We start from the raw sequence: 21,269 nt of genomic DNA, 5'->3' as shown, positions 1-21,269 counted from the left end.
CAAGAGGTTAAAGAATGCTAGAGAAAACCAACAGCCCTATTTTATCAGTGCAGCCTGTCTCAGTCATAAGTTCAAACAGTTGTGTGGACAACTAAGGAAGGCCTGATGACTTAGAGTTTCTGTCTGCTGCTTCCCCTTCCGGGCACATGACTTTTTGAGAGACATAATTTCATCAGATAATTTGGAATGTGCAGTAGTAATTGTGCAAGAAAAAGCCTTCCAGTTACCCCCCTTGGTAACACCCATTACAGCCTATCCAAAGGTGGTCATGGACATTTTGGAGGGATCCTTTATGGTTCCAGGAGTAGGAACTATAGCCTACTCATTAACCAAGGTGGTAGCCAGCCAAATCCATCCTGTAAGAGAATTGAAATTGAGCCTTATAGTCTTATTGTCAACCCCAATAGATACAAAAAGGTAACCGGATTCTCTGAATCCCATGGTGCAGGGCTGGCAGATCCCACAGCCCTTCCTGCATCTAGCAAGTGGGATGCCCCAGCTAAGAAATCCTATGGACAGAGAGAATTTCATGTGGAATCTGAGCAGGCCTCGGGATGACCTGAATTAATTCCCCTCTTTAACCTCTTCTATGCCCATGACGAGATAGTCTCGTCATGGAGCGCGGTTGCGCTGTGCCCATGACGAGACTATCTCGTCATGGACCCCGCCCGCTAATACAATGCCCGGCACAGGAGGGGGAAAGGGCGGGGCACTCAAGGGGTTAAGTAACTGCAGTTATGGATCCCTATATAGTTCTCCAGTTCTTATACTGAAGGTGCTGGCCTCAAGCACTAGGACTATTACAAGCAAGACCATCAGGAGGCCCTTAGAGCTAGTGATGTTTAAAGGTGGAACCTGGTAATTCACCCTGTGACACAAGAACTCAAACAAGCTGCCTACTCTTCAATTTCAGGGAAACAAACTCATGGTTTTGGGATGAGTATGGGATACCAAGATCAGCTCCACATGGGGGCAGGCAAAATAATCCACGTTTCTTTCATCTTTAGCTTCGCATGGACTTGCTAGAAGTAACCGGTTTTAACAATGTCCAACATGCAGGACTGTCTTATGTCTGAATCGTAGTCTTTACATAAGAAGTGTTGGATACATTTCTCAACTGGGTGCTACCATTTTAAATAATAGCATACAGTCAGGTCCAGAGCCTAGAATTTATATATGAGGAGTTGGCCCACATATAGGCAGAATAAGTATTGGCCTGTAATGAAAGTTTTCAGGCAGCGTACTGCCCTTTGTGTTCATGAAAACTTCTGTATCCTTAATTTCTACCTCCCGCGGCTTGTATGACATCTTCTACTCCTTTCACATTTCCAGGTTGTATCTGGAGCAAAGCTCAGGGCACGAGTCGTGGGTACACGCGGGTGGACGGCGTCTGCCCACTATTTTCACAGGGTGGACCCTGTCCAACCTGCCATGAATTTGGGCCCCACTGAAAAATATGCTGAATTTGTCCTGGTGTAATTTGTACACACCCGGACACATTCAGCCGTGCCTGCACGTTGTCTGCTTTCGATCTGTACCAACGTGCAGGCGGGATGTGGCTTTCTTAGTTCAGACTCCTGCTGGGTCCATAACAGATGCCCAATTTGAGAGGTCCTCAGGTCTCCTTTTGTTGGAGTCTCCTGGCTGCGAGCAGTCAGGAGCCTCACACCTAATGCAAATGCAGCAGAGGGGAAACAAAGGCTCACACCTTGTTAGCTCTTCAGACATACTTATGAGAAGCAGCTTTTCAGTTTGTTCAGTCCCTGTTTAGGAGACATGCATGCACTGTAAGAATGTCATGTGTTGGTCTTTCTCTGTATTTACACAAAATAAATACCATTTATATAGTGCTTACTACCCCTGAGGAGGCGTTGAAATAATTTAAGTGCCACTTTTTTTCTTGTAAAGCACTTTGGGCAGAGGAAGTTTAGGCTGACAAAAGGCAGGAGTCTTTTATGTGTAGCTTTCAAAAGTGTGAATCTTCTGCCTAAATCAGGAGAGTTTGCCGGTGTACTCGAAATGTGCTCAAATCTACTCATGATACACCTGCTAAACATATATGTGAGGGCTTAAGATCTGAGGTCACTTCTTGTTGATGCCACCTCCTGTGATGTCACGCACCGTGATGTCACACACCGCGATGTCACACACCGTGATGCTACTTGAATTGCGATTAACTAGGTTAGTCCTCCCACTTCTTTTTTTAGGACTTGTGCCCTGGCAAAGGTACTCCCACAGGGCCACGGCTGACCAGTTTGACAGGGCCTGTGTGTTCATGCCGACAGAAAGTTGCTGAATTTCAATGCTTACCCTGAAAAGTGGAAGGGAGGCATAGAAATACACCCAAATATTTGGGACAAAATTCACCAATTAGACTCCAGTTTTCAAATATGTGGCGAAGGTGTTATTTCGGTATCTTTGCCTCAATGTTGATGAGCAGGGAGAATGAAAATGTGGGCATGTTGGTGCACAAGCATGGATCGCTTCCGCCTGCTCAGTAGAGTTGGTAGGACATTAAATCTTCAGCATATTGGACGCCAGATTTTTTATGTCTATTTCAACGGAAAATAGGCTAAAACAGGAGAGCAAGAGACACGGTGTGAGACTAGAGGAAGTGGGAGAACAATGGATAGTGGAGAAGATATAAGTACTGCCGCCATGCTTATGGTACATGCCAGTCTATGGTCCATACATGGATCAAACAACTCATTCAGTGGAGATGCCACCAAGGGCTTTCCTGGTGACCCCTGCCTAGCCCGTATATTGAAAGACAACCTTATTATCAGCTCAGCTGCCATCCTGGCTACAGTGATCACCAACTATCACTGGCTGTCACCAACCCCACCTTGGAATCCAGACTATTCCCGTAAAATAAAAAATATTGCCAAGAGCAAAGGTTAAAAAAAAAATAGCACCAACCAATACTCGCATCAAACTATTGCCCTATCTGCAATGGTCGTCTCCTAGGCAAACTGATTGAAGGAGCTTCGAAAAACCTATTATCATCTTACATAGAAGAACAAATTCTTCTCGTTGACATCCAAATAAATAGGTTTGTTGCCAGGTCCTAGCACAGCACCTGCATTTATTGTAACTTGGGACGGCATCAGTAGCATGGAGAACTCCAACGGAGTCTTGTCACTTCTGCGATGGGACCTTTCTACAGCCTTTGATGTGGTCCACCATTGCGCTCTGCAATGGAGACGATCCAAATGATATGGGTGTCTTTGCTGGATTTCCACCTTGGTAGCGATTCACCCATTCTGCTTTTACCCTCAACAAATAACCTTTTATAATAATAGAAAAAGATCACTAGCTAGGAGTCTCTTGCATTGTAGAGGGACTGTGATGACGAAAAAGATCAATGTAAATGGGTTTTAATTGTCGAAGAGCCATGCCTTCCATTTGTTTACGTAAGTTCAGGAGTGATGGGCCAAACGAACTCCAGATTTGGAACGACACCGAAAGGTCTTCCTCCACATTTTTAGAATCTAAGTGTGGTTGCCATCAGGATGAAAGCTGACTGAAGGGTTTTTTTGGGGACCTATTTAATGGGACACATTTTTGATAGGCTTGATGAACTATACACGCTGCCTTGAACAGCACCCTTTTGCCTCCTGAACACCAGTGCAGTTTCTGCAGATTTTCTGAAACATGGTAAAAAAAAATCATCCCTAGAAGGAGTCAGACTGCTGAGTTTTGGATACATTGCAACCGGTTGGAGATGCATGTGCACATTCCAAGAGAATGGGCGTTCCCATAAACCAGCCTACCCTGGATGAAGGCATTTATTGTGAGAATCCTTAATGTAAAGTACAGAAATGAGAAGGTCCCGCATCAAATTCTCTGGTAGAAAAAGTATGATCTTGTGACAATGTTGACTGAATTCGAGCCAAGCAGAACCCTCAGATTCCAAACCTCGAGAGCAAGGCTTGGGGATGGACCCATGGAGTTTGGCCAGAGCTTTTCTTCCCATGAGCGTAGCTTGTGATTTACCACCAGGATTTCAGTTTTGGCCTAGTTTAATTTTAAAAAGTTGGATGTTTCATGTGCAAACTTCCTGTAGGGCATGAGTAATTGTTCTGAGGCCTTCTGCCTTCTTAATTGAAACTAATGTGTGTGTCATTTGCAAGTAAATATGGGATGATATTCTAATTCTGTACAATATGAGCCAGTGGGCTCCCATATAAGTGAAATAATAAAGGTGACAGGGGACACCCCATTTAAGTAATCAGAAACTTTGCATCAAGGTCAAACATGCACCTATGCAAGTCCTACACCTGAGGTGTGATGCTCGTGGGTGTTAGGTCAGTGGAACAACACAAGAAGGTGACCCTGCACTCCTAAGATGTCTACATACAGATGAAAGGGACATAGACACAGGGGAAAAGCTGGGATGCAGGAGCACAGTATCATGTTAAGTGTTTTCAGGCCACTATGCTCTACAGCTGTTGGCAGTGGTGTCACATGCAGGAGGTTGCGTGTCAAGGGGGCTCTGCCCTCCCCAGGGTCGTGCAAAAAGAACAATTTATGGACAGAATGCAGAACAATGTCATACATTCACCCCAGTACAAAGATCTGGACTAAATCCATTGTTTATTTGCTCACCATGCCATTCCAGTTTGGACCAAGCCGTATGCAAATCAGTCTTGACCCTAGGCCCCAATGGGAACAGTCCAGCCCGAACTACCAGGTCAGGTCCTCCCTGGACTGGAAACAAGCATCCTAGGACCGCTTTCGGGATTTCAGCCCTCATCAGCCAGGATAGTTTGACTCCAGTGGCATGGAGAGCACGGGACCCACGTCTGGGCATACCCGTTCCACTCGGGGTGACAAATGCAAAAAGAACAATTGATGGACAAAATGCAGAACAATGTCATACATTCAGGAGGAGTGTGGCTCAATGGTTAGAGCGGCAGACCCTGAAGCAGAGTTCTGGCCAGGGACCAGGGTTCGATTCCCGCCTCGGCAGGGCTCGGGCTCAATTTCCTCGGACCTTTCTATTCTCGCCTCGGTGCCTATTCTAATCACGGGCCCCCCGCTGCAACTCTGGGCAATAGCTTTCTTAGCCTCCACACCGGCCCCAACAGCGCTAAGGATGCCTGGCTTCACCCTGGGGGTGCCCAGGAGTGGACACTTCACAGGGAAAGCCAGGAGGGGTTCCACAGCGGTATGAGTATCGGCGCTAGGAAACCGCAAAGGCGACACCGCAAGGTGTCCGTCTGGTGACAGTGCGCTCTATAAGTACCTTGACATTTACATTTACATTCACCCCAGTACAGAGATCTGGGCCTAAATCCATCGTTTTTTTGCTCACCATGTTATTCCAGTTTGGACCCAGCCATATGCAAATCAGTCTTGACCTTGCGCCCCAATGGGAACAGTCCAGCCCGAACTACCAGGCCCGGTCCTCCCTGGACTGGAAACAAGCATCCTAGGACCGGTTTCGGGCTTTCAGCCCTCATCAGTCAGGATAGCTTGACTCCAGTGGCATGGAGAGCACGGTACCCACGTCTGTGGATACCCGTCACACTCGGGGTGACAAATGCAAAAAGAACAATTGATGGACAGAATGCAGAACAATGTCATCTATTCACCCCAGTACAGAGATCTGGGCCTAAATCCCCAGGGTCGTAACACAGGCCCCGCAGCCCCTGCGGTGCGGGGCCCCGAGCTGCAAGGGGGCCCTCAGCACTGTACTCAGGCCTGAGAGTTCCGGATTAAATCCGGAGGGGGGCCCTCAGTGTACCTTGCAGGGGGGCCCCTTCAACTTTTGTTGCGTCACTGCCCTCCCTGTATGCTGATGTTGCTGCCGTCTGTGCGCCCCTCTTCTGCTGCCTGTGCTAAATCTGCCCTGTGTGCCATGGATGATAATAAAAGTTTTTATAATACAAGGGATTCTGCAATCCCTGTATAAACGCCCATTTCTAATGTATTTATCATCAGCGACTTGTGATGCACCTAGTCGTGGATATTAAGCAAAGATATCAGAAATCAACTGTAGTAGCTTATTACAGTTGAGTGCTGACATCACAATCCTGCTGCCAGAGCTAGCAGCTAAAGTGAAAAGCAGGCCAGGTCACAGAGCATAATTAAAGCATCTGTTTAAAGCAATAAAAATGAAATGTTGCTTTTCTTTCTTCTGCTCTGTTTCTCTAGCTTACAGTGACAAGCAGAAAGAACATGTTTATTTTTTGCACTCTGTACATAATTATCGAAAAGTTAGAATGTTTCTGCATGTTTTTAGACATATTGAGCTGCGGCAGCTTTTTTATTTTTTATTTTAATAATCCTGACTTGTATTGAGCTGATTATAATCTGTTTTTGCAACAAATATCTAACCGGTTTTTCCTGTGTTTAATTTTGCACTAGACGTTCTATTTATATTCTTCATGTTTGCAAACATGCTCACTCTTTCATATGAAAGAGCTTGGCACCAAGGATCTTAGTGGTTTGTGGGAAAGATGATGGCGTGACCATGTATTATATGGGATAAAGTACCCCCCACCGTACATGATCAGGATATTGCAAGTCACCTCTGAGTTCCATAACCATATAAAGGAACAAGGCCATGTTAAGCTTCTGCCTCTGAAAGACACTCTGATTATATACAACTCTACTTTATCGTAACCCGGTGACTCTATGTCACCGGTATACAACTTTCCCAGCTTATACAAATCGTTGTTTACATCTGTGTTAGTCCAATTAGTTAATTGGAAGTGAACCAAGGCTACCACTCCCAGAACACACTGGTGTAGTAAATTAAAGGCAAAGACAGGAAACTGTGTCCTGGTGACATGAATCATACGGTAATCTTACTCGTGTGATAGTCTCAACATGTATGAGTCTCTGCATGAGTGTGAATAGTCACTGCGTCTTTGACAGTCAGGACCGATCTCTGCTCTGCAAAGTCATTTCTCAAAGCAACTTACTGAAAACCAGTGCTACAAATGGAACCTGCTTGTTACTGCAAAGTGCTGATGGTCTCTGATTAAAAGTACTGCACTGGTGTTGAGAGGTGCTGGTACTTTCCCATTCATAATTAAGATGTGCCGGTACTCGTACCTGACAGTAACTACCTATTTAAATCCCTGCTGATAGCCAACCCAAAGAGCAGAAGACAGACTTTGAATCTACAAGTATTATTTCTTCCTGCCATGGCTAACCCAAAGTAAGATTTTGAATCAATTGCTAAAGGAAACCCATGACCCATGGGCAAACCTCTGAAGTTCCCCTCTCTGTTGTGCAGCTAAATTGATAGCTTGGTGGTAAGTGTACATAACTGCGTGCAACCTCTAAGTAACAGAATCAGAAACGGCATGATAATCCCATCATTAGTATCTTTATGCTGAGGTTGGAAGCCTTAATTAGTAGAGGCAAAGTAAAGCTTGAACTCTGTGCGGCCAATTTAAAAAGCATCTATGGGTGCATGGAGTGGTACCACAGGAGTACTCTTCTAAATACTTTTCCACACTTTTTTCAATCGGCTCCGAAACGTCCAACTCCCTATCCGTATAAGAGTAAAGCGGGCACTTTCTATTTGCCCTAAATGCATATGAATCTTCCCTAAATCTTCTCATTTGAGTCCCATTTTAGATGTTTTGGAGCCAATTCAAAGGGTACTTTAGCTGTACTACTTTAAATACTCTGAAATGCCTTTATGAATAGGCCCCTTACTCTCAAGTTACTCACTTGTTTCCTTCAAGCGGATGCTCTGGAGCTCATACAGCTTTGTGTCCGACTTGCTGAGCGATCGAAGCTGTGTTTGCCTTAGCAAGGACTGAAAAAAAGACAAGGGTGAGAGTCATAATAATCCTTTATAAGGTTTCCCCCATTATCTCAGCGGTAATGCTTAATATGTAAAACATTTAGTGCAAGGGCCTCATCAGTAGGCCACTGCAGCCTACACCATTGATTGCCCCTACTAGCGCTACCAATGACAGTAACTAGCTACTAACCATCACACTCCTACAAGTGTGATAATTCTGAGTATTCCAGGCCCCCACAGCTATAAGACTAAGATGGGCGGCAGGTTTTAGTCATTTTTAAGGTACATTGAATTAGTAAACAACTGTTGTTTTGCTCACTCTACATCAGACAAATAGCGCCACCATGTGACAGACTGTCATAAGTACTGGTGCTGCCAATTACGTGCCGGTGCCCAGCACTGGAAACCACCGGCTCAAATTAAGCACTGCTAGTCAGCAGTCTCATAAGTGTGTAACTTGTGTATTGGTAATGGAGCAACAACAAAACAGAGTGTTTAACCTCTTCGGTGCCCGTGACGAGCTGGACTCGTCATGGGCCGCGGTGGCGCTGTGCCCATGACGAGTCCAGCTCGTCACAAACCCCGCCCGCTAATGTAACGGCCGGCACAGGGCGGGGAAAGGGGCGGGCACCGAAGGGGTTAAGACTGTTGTCTGTTTGTGTTAAGGTGTTTATAAATGCATATACCCATCACGTGGGATTGTACAGTGTATAGTGGAGAGGAAGTGGGAAGGAAGAAAAGGTTACAGAATCAAATAAAGGGGTTACATTGGAGAGGTTAAGGGTTTTGGGGGGATGTTCGCAGGTATGATTGGGCAGCAAGAGAAGTGGTGGAGCTGAAGGGGGAGAAGTGGTGGAGTTGTAGGGGGAGAAGTGGTGGAGTTGTAGGGGGAGAAGTGGTGGAGTGGGAAGCAGCAGATGTGGGAACACGTCCAGGGTGATCGGGTATCCAAGTGGTTATCCTTTGACAATGGTTTGCATTATTTCTTGACGCAGCCCCTGCTAAGAGAAACAACCCCTGGGCCTCAAGCCTGCATTCTACTGATTGGCAGATAAGGTAAGTGTGGTGGTGAAGTATGCTCTATTTATGTAGCTGCTGTCTGCTTATTTTGTGCTCTGGTGGATGTCATCACAATAGCCTTGATTTTAGAATGGAGGGACTAAGGGTATGCTTGTGGGACCGTTGGGCAGGGGCTGAGGTGGTATAAACACCTGGGGCCTCATTTACATACTTTTGTCGCACAGCAGGCCTTCCTGCTGCACTGCTGTATGTCAAAAGAAAAAGGACAGGAACGAGCAGTATCTACAAGATCCGCGCATTCCTGTCCTTTTCCCCTACCCCGGCGCACAAACAATAGCCGTGCGCCAACGCAGACACCTTTGCATCATGTTGCAAGGGTGCCTGCATTGCATGGATGATTGTTTTTGTGCAGGAAGTGACACCTTCCTGCACAAAAACAATCATTAATGGCATTTTCCTCTTTCTATGTGTACTGAAGAATGCAGCATGCATAGAAAGAGGAAAAAACAAGGAGAAATAAAAGTATTTCTCCTCGTTGCGCCACTCCTACGCCTACCCTGGGGAGGTGTAGGAATCTGACGCATTCCCAGGTTTACGGTTCCTCATAAATCTGGGAATGCTTCAGATTCCATGGAACACCCCTTTCACGCAGTCCTCTGCATGAAAGGGGCACATATTCACAAGGCCACGTAAAGTGGCTTTGTGTGGCCTTGTAAATATGCTGTGGCACATTGGGCCACCGGATGACGCTCCAGCGGCGTGAAAGTGCTGCTACGGCCTCGTAGATGAGGCCCTCGGTGCTTAGCAGTAATACTTTGTGCATCCTGATTACTTTTCACTGGCAATGAGCAAACTTTTGATGATCCGCCTCAACACACTCATAACTACTGGGTAAAGTATCCAATTGTAATGGTCAAATCTACTAGGTGACAAGAACACATGCTTGATGATTTCGCATATGAGGTACTTTAGCCATTAAACACGCTAAATTAATTTTCTTCAAATTATTTTTTGCGGATTAATTTTATTGTTATTCTTAAAGACTCCTCCCATAAGGAGCACATCATAGGTTCGAAGAAAACTTGTGTTCTCTTTCAATAACATTAACTAAAAGAATGTGTTAAACACGAAGTGTGTGTTATCTCTCTTGCAGTTTGTTTTAAACTGCATCAATCTGGACATTGGTGAACGAGTTCAACAAACTCAGGAGGTACTTTTTTCTAGTGGTCTTCCATTTACCACTACAATCAAGTTATTGTTTCCTTTAAACTTGTTTGTGGAGTACAGTTATGCAGAACCTGACACCTCCTCCATTTTTTTTAAGTCATCCTGGAGAACTCAATATGAAATGGGCGAAACTAAGATAAATCAATGGTGGATCTGCAGGAGTACACATCTTTTGAAGATTACATTCCAGGGTTCCAAAACTCTGCATCCCATGGCCTTTCTAATATAGTCACTGAAAGTAAAAATTATGAGTTTGTTTGAGGAAGTTGTCTGGTTGGGCAAGAGTTTTTGTGTTGTGATTGAGGGTGCCATTTCCAAAGACGAGTTGAAACAGGCAAGATAATGCATTTAAAGAGATCACTCCATTTATCAAGGGTGGCTTGCCAGACAATTTGGACAAACGTGACTGCCCGTTGTGGATAGTCAGGTATGAACTATCTGTGCATGATGAGTTCAGTTTGAAAGTGGTCAGACTTATAGTTCCCAATAGTGTACGGGGCAAAATGATTGATATTGCCCATGTAGAACACTTGGGGATGGTTAAAACTAAAGAAAGGGTAACAGCTGATTTGTGGTGTCCGGGTCTGGTCTTGGTGATTCAAAGGAGAATACATGAGTGTTGTGAGCAAACAGAAAGTAATACAGTACATAAACCTCACATTGTGCTAAGATACATAGAGAACTTCCCAATGGCTCTTGGCTAAAAATTGCTTTGGATTTGGTAGGTTCATTGAGAAGAGAAAGGGCTATACCGTATTTATCTGTAGTAGTAGATTGATTTTCAGATGGCTGGAAGTAGTGTGTGTGAGTGACTTAACATCCAGAGCGGTCATCTGCTTTCTGGAGAACTTAATGAGGCGAGAAGGAATCCCCAAAAGTGTTTTGAAATACAATTTGGCTGCAGATTTGCTCTGTAGAATTTGAAGCTTTTCTATTCAAATTTGAAGTAAGACATAAGAGAACTGCATTGTCCATCCAACTAAACCATCAAAGAGGGTTATCAACTTGCCAGAAACAGTGGGTTCGATTAGAAGAAAGGGTTGAAAACTGTTTAATTTCATATTGTATTACATCACATACTTCCACTGGCAAGTCCTCCTTTGAGCTTTATAGAGGGAGGAAGCCTAATTCCAAATTAATTCCAAGTTAGCTGGAAGAATAAAGGGTGGGTGAATATTTCTGTAGAAGACAAATGGAAAAAAAAGAATGGAAAAAAATAGTGGAAAGGAAGAGGGGTTTTGATGCGAGACATATCATAAGGAACTTGCAAGTGAAGGTAGGAGACTGGATACAAATCTCGGCTCCCATTGGTGCTAGACAGGATCAAAGCTCACTGAATCGCGGAAAGCCATGGCAGAATTCGGAACCCGAGTAGAGATGTTCAATGGAGTAGCAGAACAATAGAATTGATCATTCATGCAGTAATGATTTAGCAATAGTGGAAAGTTTTACTTTGAATAAACATCTGAATCCGAGGACACTCTGTAAAAAAAAAAAGCTATTTCAAAGAATATGCAAAATTGTAAAGTTGTATTTTTTTCCTATGCTTTCATTTTGATCAAACTGTATTGTATCTATAGTAGTATATTTTTACATAGGTCGAACATTGCACGTTTTAAGGGTTGATATTTATTTTTTTACTTTCTTTTTTGCTAGGGAAATGTGTGGTGTTTAGTAAGCTCTATTTATCTAGCTGCTATTTGCTTAACTCCTGTTCTAATGTGTTGCATGAAAATAGCAATGATTCCTGAATGGAAGGACTAAGGTTGTGCTTGCAAAACAGTTGGACAAAACTTGTGGCTGAAGTGGTAAGAAACATCTGGTACTTACCAGTTTATAATGCATTGTGCGTCCTTAGTATTTCCCAGTGAGGTACCTCAAGGGGCGTGCTTGTGTAAAGTACGAGCAATGAGACAGCCAACAGTGCCTTGAATCTGAGGTACCCTCTTATTCTGTCTAGTCCTTGTGAGAAGAATCCCTTTCCAATGAGCACCCAAAGATGTTCACCAAGAGTCTAGCCAGAGCCGGTCTCAAAACCAAAATCAGACCTGGCAAAAATGTTCAAACCAGCCTCACACTGCAGGATGCTGTATCTAGAATGGAGACACGGGTCTAAGTTGGGTCATGGTAGGCCATCCTGCTAAAAACTAAGCCCCCTAGACTTCATTCCACCAGGAAATGTTAGTGTGACAGAATGACCAGTCTGACCCTGAGCCCCTCTCCATCTAAGGGCTCAGTGTCTTGCTGTCCCCATGCAGGGACCTCTTGTCAGTGTCACTGGGGCCCTCTTCACTGCAGGACCATGAGGCTAAAGGGAGGCTGAATAGTACTAGAAACATCTGAGTTCTTAAACCATTGCTTACGTTTTTGAATTAACAACATAAATCTATGAGGGCCAACGATGAACTGCAGAAAACGAAAAGATATTGGAAAGGAGATGCATGCCAGCCCACAGTTGACTACGGTAATGGAAACAGATGGTGTGGACATCATGATATTAGTAGGAGTAGAGCAAAGTGATGCATGCAGTAGCTCTCAAGAGCCAGGAGAAAGCGCTGGGCACTGGACTTGGACAAAACTTGTCTTAATCCAGATGATTGGACACAGAGAGAACGCCAGACTGTGGAGGGCAGTCAGCAAGCTACGAATACTGAAGACATTCGGAGACTTGATTACAGTAAAAGAACTATTGTTGAAAAGCATGTATGAATAAGTTACAGAATCCAATGCAGGAGGCTTTGCCAAGGGAGACTCCCTGCCAGACAAAACTAACAGGGTTGTAAGACTGTGGGACCAGCTAGATCAAGCCAGACTGCTGGGTGTGGAAGTCAAGCTTCCAATGCATTTCCACATAGAAGACCTGTGGTCGTGCTGAAGAGCCCTGCGGTGGAAGCCATGCTTCTCAACCGAGTAAGGAACAGGCTGACTGACCAACAGCAGGGATCTCTGATGAGGGACGTTTAGAAGAGGGCAGAGGGTGGCCAGTTTGGGACCGTCAGCTTTAGAAGGTAAGGTGGCTGTTTGTAGATAACCCTACAATCTGCCACTGGGCTCCTTCTCCAGAGAAGTAAAAAGTATTGTCTTATAAAGTTGGATTAGAGGTACCATGGGAACAACTACTGATGCTCAGTCTAACCAACAAATACAAGCAGCGGGAGTGCAGCAGTGGAAGGCAGGTTATGTTTAGGAGGACACCCGGCAGGGCCTGGGGCAGGATATCAGAAGATCTAAAAGTGGACACATAAGGGAGGTTCTGGAGTACAATGCTCAGGCACAGTGCAGAAAACTGAGCTGTCCTTGTGAGAAGCATACCTTTCTCATTCTTTATTTGTCTTATTTATTTATAAGACGATGGTGAGATATGGTATTGCAATGCACATCCCAGGTAAGGCCTCATCCCGTGTATTACATCCAGTTGTGGAGGCCACATATCCAGAAGGCTAAGCACAGATTAGAGACAGTCTAGAGATGAGTGAACAAAACACTGCTTTAATTACACCATACCCAGTGAGGAAGGGATCAGGAGGTTTATGGGGCTATGCTAGAGACATTAATATTCATGTAGGGTATAAATACAATTGTCTGGGGAAGGGTTAATTACTTGTGCTCTATTGTGACAGGCAGTTCCTATGATCTCCGTTGCCTGACGAAACTTGAGAGGGCCCCCTGCAAAGCAAATGGGGGCCTTACATGCACCCCCCGACCCAGTCAGGGGCCATGATCCACCGCCCGTGCACAGTGCCGATGGGAACCCCCTGGAGCTCTGCTCCCCCCGCACTGTGGGGCTAATGTTATGCCATTTTATAGTCTGTGGAACTCGAGGACAACAGGACAATCCTTGTGACTAATATTGCTATTATATTGTCATGCTGTTATCACTAATATTTCTATTATCATTGGAACTACAGGAGCCAGATACTACTGTAAGTTCATTCATTGATGAATATCTCCTTTGCAGGCTTGGACTTCCAGTGTGTAGTGGTGTTGCACACTCATGGCTCGCACTTGAAGGGTACCACTTCTAATGAGACATGAAGGATGCACTGTGGAAGGGGTTCAGATAGCCCCTCGGTTAATGCCTGAGCAGCAGAGAGAGGGAGGTGTTGGGATGGTTTTCCAGCCTTTTATCACTTTTCAGTTAGTGCATGTATCCCTTACAATAAATATATTGGTCAAGCAACACTATTTATTTTTGAAAACTAAGTAAGACTTTATTTACATAAACTAAAAATGATTAGTAACTTCAGGAAGTCCAATTGGCATCTATGACCATGCCTAATAATTGTTTGTCGTTACCGTATAAATAGCTCTTTGCTCTGACAGGTCATAGCAAGGATGCAGTTTCAGCTGTAAGAGTAACTTTGCAGACCAGGTTCAATCTATAATTTTGCAGTTAATTATCTTACTCAATGAGTGGGCTGGTTGAGCCCCCACCACTCTGTGGAAGGCCACGCCTGGGTGGACACTGCAGGGCTGGTACTGGCTATGCTGGGCAACGGTTTCTCTTCTCTGTGTTAATCAGTGAACTTATGGTTACAGTTCTTGCTGAAACAGGAAATATGTATACAGGATATAGTCACAATGGCATATGGGCTCCAAATGCCAGACGGAGTTGCTCACAGGGTACTGATGACCATTGCTTAATTTGAGCCGGTGGTTTCCGGTGCTCGGCACCAGCACTTAGTTGTCAACACCACACTTATGACAGTTTGCCACATGGTGGCGCGGCTAATCCAATTTACAGATGAGCAGAACAACAGTTGTTTATGAATACAATATACATTAAAAATTACTAATACCTGCCTTCCCAGCCATTCCTTTAGCTTTGGGGACCTGGAATAGTCTGAACTGTTGCACTTGCAGGTGAGAAAGATGGTTAGCAGTTGTTTTGGCAGCGAGGACAGGGGCTATGGCTGGTGCAAGCTGCAGTGGCCTCCTGGTCTGGGCCCTGGCACTTATTATTTTGCAAATTAAACACTGCTGATGACGCTGACACGGTGGCTGAGGATCAGAGGCCCTCAAATGAGCCTCAGGTTTTCTAGATGGGTGAACACGCGCGCAGTGGGGAAGTATAGGGGCGCACAGGCTGCTGATGTCTGTGTTGCACTCTGTGATTACAATGTAGGAGAAGGGCACCAAAGCACAAGCGCCCACGTTCTCAGCTCATCGCTGCTAGTTTGGGGAATAAGCATGAAACAGGAGATGAGAGAAGCACATGGGCCCTCGCAGTCAGCCCGCACCACTCCAAGTGGGTACATGATGCAGCAGAGCGATGTGGGGATACCCAGGCCCTCAAACTCTGCCCGGCGCCTCTACATCAGCAATTATTGGTCAGGCTGGGCAGCAGGCAAAGGCCTCTGGTCTCTGCAGTCGTGGCCCCACCAAACGTCTCAGTGTGAATTATTTTTGTATAATCCCCACTTGATGGACACATTCTTGTAGATCGTCTCCCATTCCCTCAAGTAATGTACTGTGCTGTGTTGCTTTCTAGCTAGGTTTGTGCTCTATAAATACCAATACACACATACATGCTTCTCACAGCAGCACTCTGGGTCACTGTGGGTCACTGGACTCTGGTCAGAAGAATGACAGATTATGTACAAGCTAGAGTCTGCTTCTCTTGATAGCTGGGCTATCTTCCATATCCCTCCAGAGGACGCAGCCAACTTTTCCTCTCTCTTATTTTAGCCTTTCGCTATACAAGTGTGCCAAGCTTTTCCAAGTAAATTAGATTTAGTGTAATTACCACTAAAGCTTATGGAGCACTCCACAATCTTAGCAGCGGCATACCTACGGGGAGAGACCCAAGTCCAGGATACCCCACGTCTCGCTTACAATCCGGGGCAATCAGGATGGATGGACTCATATAGGGCGAGCCAGTGGGCAGTTTCCCTACTGGGGTATAAGTTAAAAGGGCTGTACCCATGACTTTAACAGCTGCCACCAACCATTAGGATGTGTCATAGCCTGGTCATGAGGGCATTAGTAACCCATGATAAAACAAGTACTGCTTTGAGTTGGTTCCTGTCGCCCCACACAGTCAAGCACTATCTTGGTGACAAACATCCCGGTCATGTGCAGCACGTGTCAGAGGACTAGCGACTTGTGACAAGAGTCTCTGGCACAGAAAAACATACCCAGTCAGGCAGTCAAAGCAAGGAGCGGGATATCACATGGTCACTGAGCTAGGGACATTCCCCTCTACACATTGTTATTTAAGTTTATCAGACCATTATTAAAAATAAAGTCATTTATAACATCTCTAAAAATGGTAACCTCACTCACCACATCAACCACCAGTACCCCATCTGAGCATAATGTCTTCTTTTTTTTCCTTTTCCTGAATAAGGGAGGAACAGAAAGTTATTGTGAAGCTCACTACACAACACAGAAACCCACACCAAGACTTCCTCAAGCAGTGTCACACACCAGCCACTTCTACAGCAGTGCTTCCCGAACCCACGCTCAGCCTTGATGGAGCGGTATTACACACACATTAGTCTACCAATAGCAGAGGTGCACACACCAAGCCTTCCTTTAGCAGCAGCCCACACCATACCTTTATATACAGGCGATACACTACAAAGCTTACTAAAGCAATGACATACACACACAGACATAGTCTTCCTACAGCACTACCACGCACAATATTCATGCAATGGTAATGACACATGTGCACACACTCTGTGCCTTTCTAAAGTAGGATCACTCCAGTCTCCCATTGAATTCAGACACTTAATATGTTTACTATAAAGATTTTTCACACAAAAACACATCAAGCCTTCCTTCAGTTGTAGAGCACTCCAAGACTTCCTACAACACTGCTACACAATCGATATTCCTTCCTGTGGTAGTGCTCCCTCCCACACACCCCTTTCAAATAGCTGTGTAAGTGATTCAACCCATCCACTAGTATTCTGACACACAGCCTCCATCTTTATGGCAGTGTCGCATGTTTATGCTGGCTGTTATGTGCAAGGTTGCAGGCCTGAACCAGACCTTAGCTTTGTTATTGTTAATTCTTTTACTATGACAATGTTTGTGCTTCTAAGTTGGAGCCTGGAACACTTGGGTTCCATGGAATGTTTCTGTTAGAAAGCTTGCGTTTGAATTCACTGCTAGGCAGTTAGGGCTTACCTCTTGCCTATGTACATCATGGTGGCTTGGTTCCTTCTTTACATAAACTAAAGTTTCTGGGTCTGACCTTCTACGCTTCAAGTCTCCTGGTTGAACATAACATCTTTGTGGCAATGAAGTCTGTGGGTTGCCCACCTACCTACTAATACAGGCACTGAGTACAGCTGTGGCACTAACTCAGTGCCTCTCGGAGCTGCCCTGTTCACTGGACCTCACACAGTGAATTCTTGAGTACCACTGAGTTCAACTCTGTCTGCTGATCTCTGCACAGTTAGGTCTCCATCGTTCTTTCAGTAAAGGGGTACTTTGTTTTGTGTTTTCCCTTCCTGGAAGCAGCACAGTGGAATGCAGAATGTGTTTCATTTCTCGCAATCACAGCAGCGTCATCTATGGTGACACACCAGACCCACCCCAACCATACACTACCACTGCAGAAGTGCTGCTTCACAGACCTCATCTGGAACTCGTCGCCATTGTGCTTTCCCAGTCAGTCGGACACTTTCCCAGTCTGTGTCGGCACCAACCAAGGAGGGAAATCAAAGATGCGCCAAAAATAAGTATATCTCGGTGATGCGGATACCTATGTCCCTGGCTTTTCAAATTACTCAGTGGTGGCACGCCTCACCTGGTTGCCCTCCCGAATCCCTCCAACTGAGACCACACCAGTTTCACCTTTTTGGTAAGAATTAAGGTGACATTGTTTTAGGCAATCTCCAACTTACAAGCGATCCTCTAACCACCATTTCCTTCTTTGTTCAACGAGCCGGAGCCCTTCTTACCATAACTACAAGCACTGTGCCCTCCCTACATGCTTGACATTTCACCTTGGGTGTAACCCTTTTCTTAAATTCGGGAAAGCACCTGCTTCCAGCACAGCCGGATGACCCTTCATTTCCAGCACAACTATACCTTTTTCTTCCTGGCAAGCGTCTACTTCCAGTTCAACCTGGTGACCTTTCACATCCGGTGCAACCACCCCTTTTCCTTCCAGGCAAGCCTTTGCTTTGAGCCCAGCTCAATGACCTTTCACTTCTGGCGTAACAATTCATTTCCTTCCGGGCAAGCGTCCTCTTCCAGCCCAGGAATGGATTGGTATCCTGGGTGAAAGTCTCCACCCTTCCTTGCATGGCGACCCAGTCACCTATCCACTAATGTGTTTCCTTCCGGTTCAACCCTCAAGGCCACTGTAGTAGCCTTTACAGTTCCATATATACTCAGGAATCCGCTAGCTGATTTATTTACACCAAATCAATCTTTAATCGGTACTAAATCACTGTTATTTCAAAGCATTATTTTTTATTTCATCATTTTGAGTGTAACAATGCTACAAACAGACTCCAGTGATATACACACTCAATATAATTACTTTTTATATTTCCAAAGTCACATTAAAAGTGAAATATTTCATCATAATCAATTTATCAACCTTTAGAAGGAAAAATTAAGACAAAACAAAACCACAAATCCCCAGCCATTCATTCATACCAATCACTCAATAACACATACTCCAAACACTATTCCCTCCTCCCGGCTATCCACATAGCAGCACAAAGAGGAGACACTTCTTCAGTTTTCCATCATTCTTCCATCAATGTGTCTTGACCAGGGGGATATTTTTTTTAAATAACAGAGGGTTAGTAATGATTAAAGATTGATTTGTGAATAAATCAGCTAGCTGGTTTCTGAGTATATATTTTTCTGTTATCTCCCAAACTGCAAACTAACTTTTTTAGGGAATTCTTCACAAAACAGAAGCCTGACAGTACCTTAGGGCCCTGACTGTCACCTGCTTCCGGTCTGTTCCCCATTGGCTGCATGATTAGTGTGATGTCATACCCAGCAGGGCCTGGTGTAAGTCTCCTATGCTTTTGCAACAGATATTCCCTGGTGTGCCCAATCTCTGCTCCTCACCTTCTCTGAGCGTGAGTGGGTGGATCTCCTCTTCTGAATCCCAGGTGAAAGATGACCCCTTGCCAGGCTCCTGTGGTTATACCTTCATCCCCAAGGCCAAAGTCCTCTAGCTAAATTTAAGACTGGTATGGACTCAGTATCCTGCTCCAAAGACCAGATACTTCCTTGCATTTCTCTATCGCTCCCATCACTTCTGCCAAGTCCGAGCTCTGCTCTCTGGGGGTGGCCTCCACTAAGGCCCATGGTCCAGCCGTATCCCCACCATTTCGGGAAGGGGGGGCAGACCATTGTGCATGCATTTCAACAGTGATGTGCACATTAACCACTGGTTCAAGCTACTGCTTTGATGACTGAATCGGTTATGTACATGCTGCCTGTACATAAGAAGATCTTCCTGTATCAGAAGCATGCATGTTGTTTGTACCCATTTCACAATAAGGCTCCCTATTCCACAATATTACACTCTCCCATACCCTATGGGACATTACTGTACCACATCTGAAGATATATAGCATTGTTTTTTCCTTCAAATTTTACAATCCATTCCCACAGTATGGAATCTGTCAAACCATCATGACCTTTCATACAAGTTCAAGAAAAAACGCCTAGCTTATGAAAACAGTTTTTGACCTCTTTTAAACAAATTTGGGAGCCAGTGGGGCATAAAAATGCAGACCTGAAAGGAATAAATGTCTACTGTTAAATTCATTGGAGTTTGAAGGAAGGCCATATTTTAAACACTTGCCTGAGATGGTTTTCAATGAGGCGCAGGTATTGGACTAATATCAATAAGTGGTAAAGAAGTTGGAACAACTATTTCACCTGCAACCTAGCTTGGTTGTATTAAGGCATACATTTTTAAAAGGGTCCAAGAACCAGGTGAGAATTTGGGAATGTATATTACCGTGTTACGTAGACTAGTTGCAGATTGTCATTTTGGAAATTTTACAAATCAGCTGGTACATGATCTATTTATCCTAGCACACTTTGACACAATCTGCCAAAGCTCAAACAATATGTCAATATAATAGCAGGAGCGGTGAAGACTCTGAAGGAACAGTTGGTGGACCGAATACAGGAAGGTATACAGGAGAGGGTGTTGGTGGTGGGTGAAGATGATGTGAAGAACGGGGATCCATTGGAGCGTGTTGATCCCATGTGGATATAAGAGTGTATTCTCGAGCAAGGATCACTATGATCACCCGTGAACATTTCTAAAACACATGGGAAAACAAGCCATTGTTTTTTCCTGAGAAAGCACCAATGGAATAAGATTGAGTTCTTCGGGTTCATTGAGGAAATTCTCGAATACAACAGAATGAGAATTCAAGGCACAATTTATGTTGCTATGAAGGGACTTAACATTGTGGCTTGGTTCCACTACCATTTGTTTACATGATTTTGAAACCAGCTGGCAATAAACAAGTCAAGGTCATATATGGGGTGAATCCTTTGTAGAAGTAGTGATGAACAAGTATTTGAGGGGGAATTATCAGCTTTAAGCACAAAATCAAAGTAAAGGTTGTTAATTTCCTAGTTAAGCACATTTTGTGAGGTGCTCCTTTCAGCAGTAGAGGTGATCTAGGGAAAGAATTGGCCAGTTTGTGCAAAAGAAGGTATAATTGAGCCAGTTGAGTTCTCTTTGTGGCTTTTGCCTTGGGTTGTGGCACATAAGTGCAACAAGTATTTAGGATCTGTGTCAATCTCCGCAGTTTAAAAAAGAAAGTGTGTGGATTCTCACCTTCTGCCTAAGATCAGTGGAATGTTGGCCATGTGATTTTTCTAAGTTGATTTAGCATCCGAATCTAGACCTTTTACTGTGTTAGGTTAACCTTTTTGGTACTTTTAATACTGCCGGATGCCATACAGGGTAGATTCAGTTTTAATCAGATCTTGTATCATATGTTCATTCATATCAAGGGAGTTGCTGTATCTCAGGATGATGTGTCATTTTTGCCTCTGAACCGACAGATCAGGAACTGGTTTCAGATTGAGTCATGAATGCCCTCCAGGATTGTAGTAATGTAGTAAAGAAAGAAAAATTTGAATTTTTGAAAGTTTGAAAGACAAGGTGGAAAATTTAGGACACATAGTCTCAAAAGATGGGATTGAGCCCTAACTGTGCTTATTCGGTGCAACTGTTGATGCTCCTCAGGCAAAATTGGATTGAAATCATTTTAATTATGCCTCACACATAAAATGTTTG

At 44.4% G+C, this 21,269-nt stretch overlaps 2 protein-coding genes across 6 annotated transcripts in view; one reads left to right on the top strand and one right to left on the bottom strand.

Annotated features, from left to right (window-relative positions):
- ARFRP1 (ARF related protein 1) overlaps positions 1–21,269 on the top strand; it is a 366,770-nt gene that overhangs the window by 94,984 nt on the left and 250,517 nt on the right. For 2 of the 4 annotated variants that reach the window (XM_085619615.1, XM_085619614.1), the window contains exon 3: positions 8,764–8,824. The exons of the other annotated variants lie outside the window; for them this stretch is intronic. The gene's annotated coding sequence lies outside the window, so the exon portion shown is untranslated. The remainder of the gene's footprint in view (positions 1–8,763; positions 8,825–21,269) is intronic. 4 annotated transcript variants of the gene reach the window in all.
- Positions 1–21,269, bottom strand: part of LIME1 (Lck interacting transmembrane adaptor 1) — a 61,548-nt gene that overhangs the window by 1,832 nt on the left and 38,447 nt on the right. For both annotated transcript variants that reach the window (XM_085619609.1, XM_085619610.1), the window contains 2 exons: positions 16,301–16,355; positions 7,693–7,780 (listed from right to left, as the gene is read on the bottom strand). In XM_085619609.1, the coding sequence (XP_085475735.1) occupies positions 7,693–7,780; positions 16,301–16,355 (143 nt within the window). The remainder of the gene's footprint in view (positions 1–7,692; positions 7,781–16,300; positions 16,356–21,269) is intronic.

Source organism: Triturus cristatus, chromosome 7, assembly GCF_964204655.1.
Source record: "Triturus cristatus chromosome 7, aTriCri1.1, whole genome shotgun sequence".
Classification (NCBI taxonomy): Eukaryota; Metazoa; Chordata; class Amphibia; order Caudata; family Salamandridae; genus Triturus; species Triturus cristatus.
Note: the sequence above shows the minus strand (reverse complement) of the source record. Positions and strands in the feature narration are given on the sequence as shown.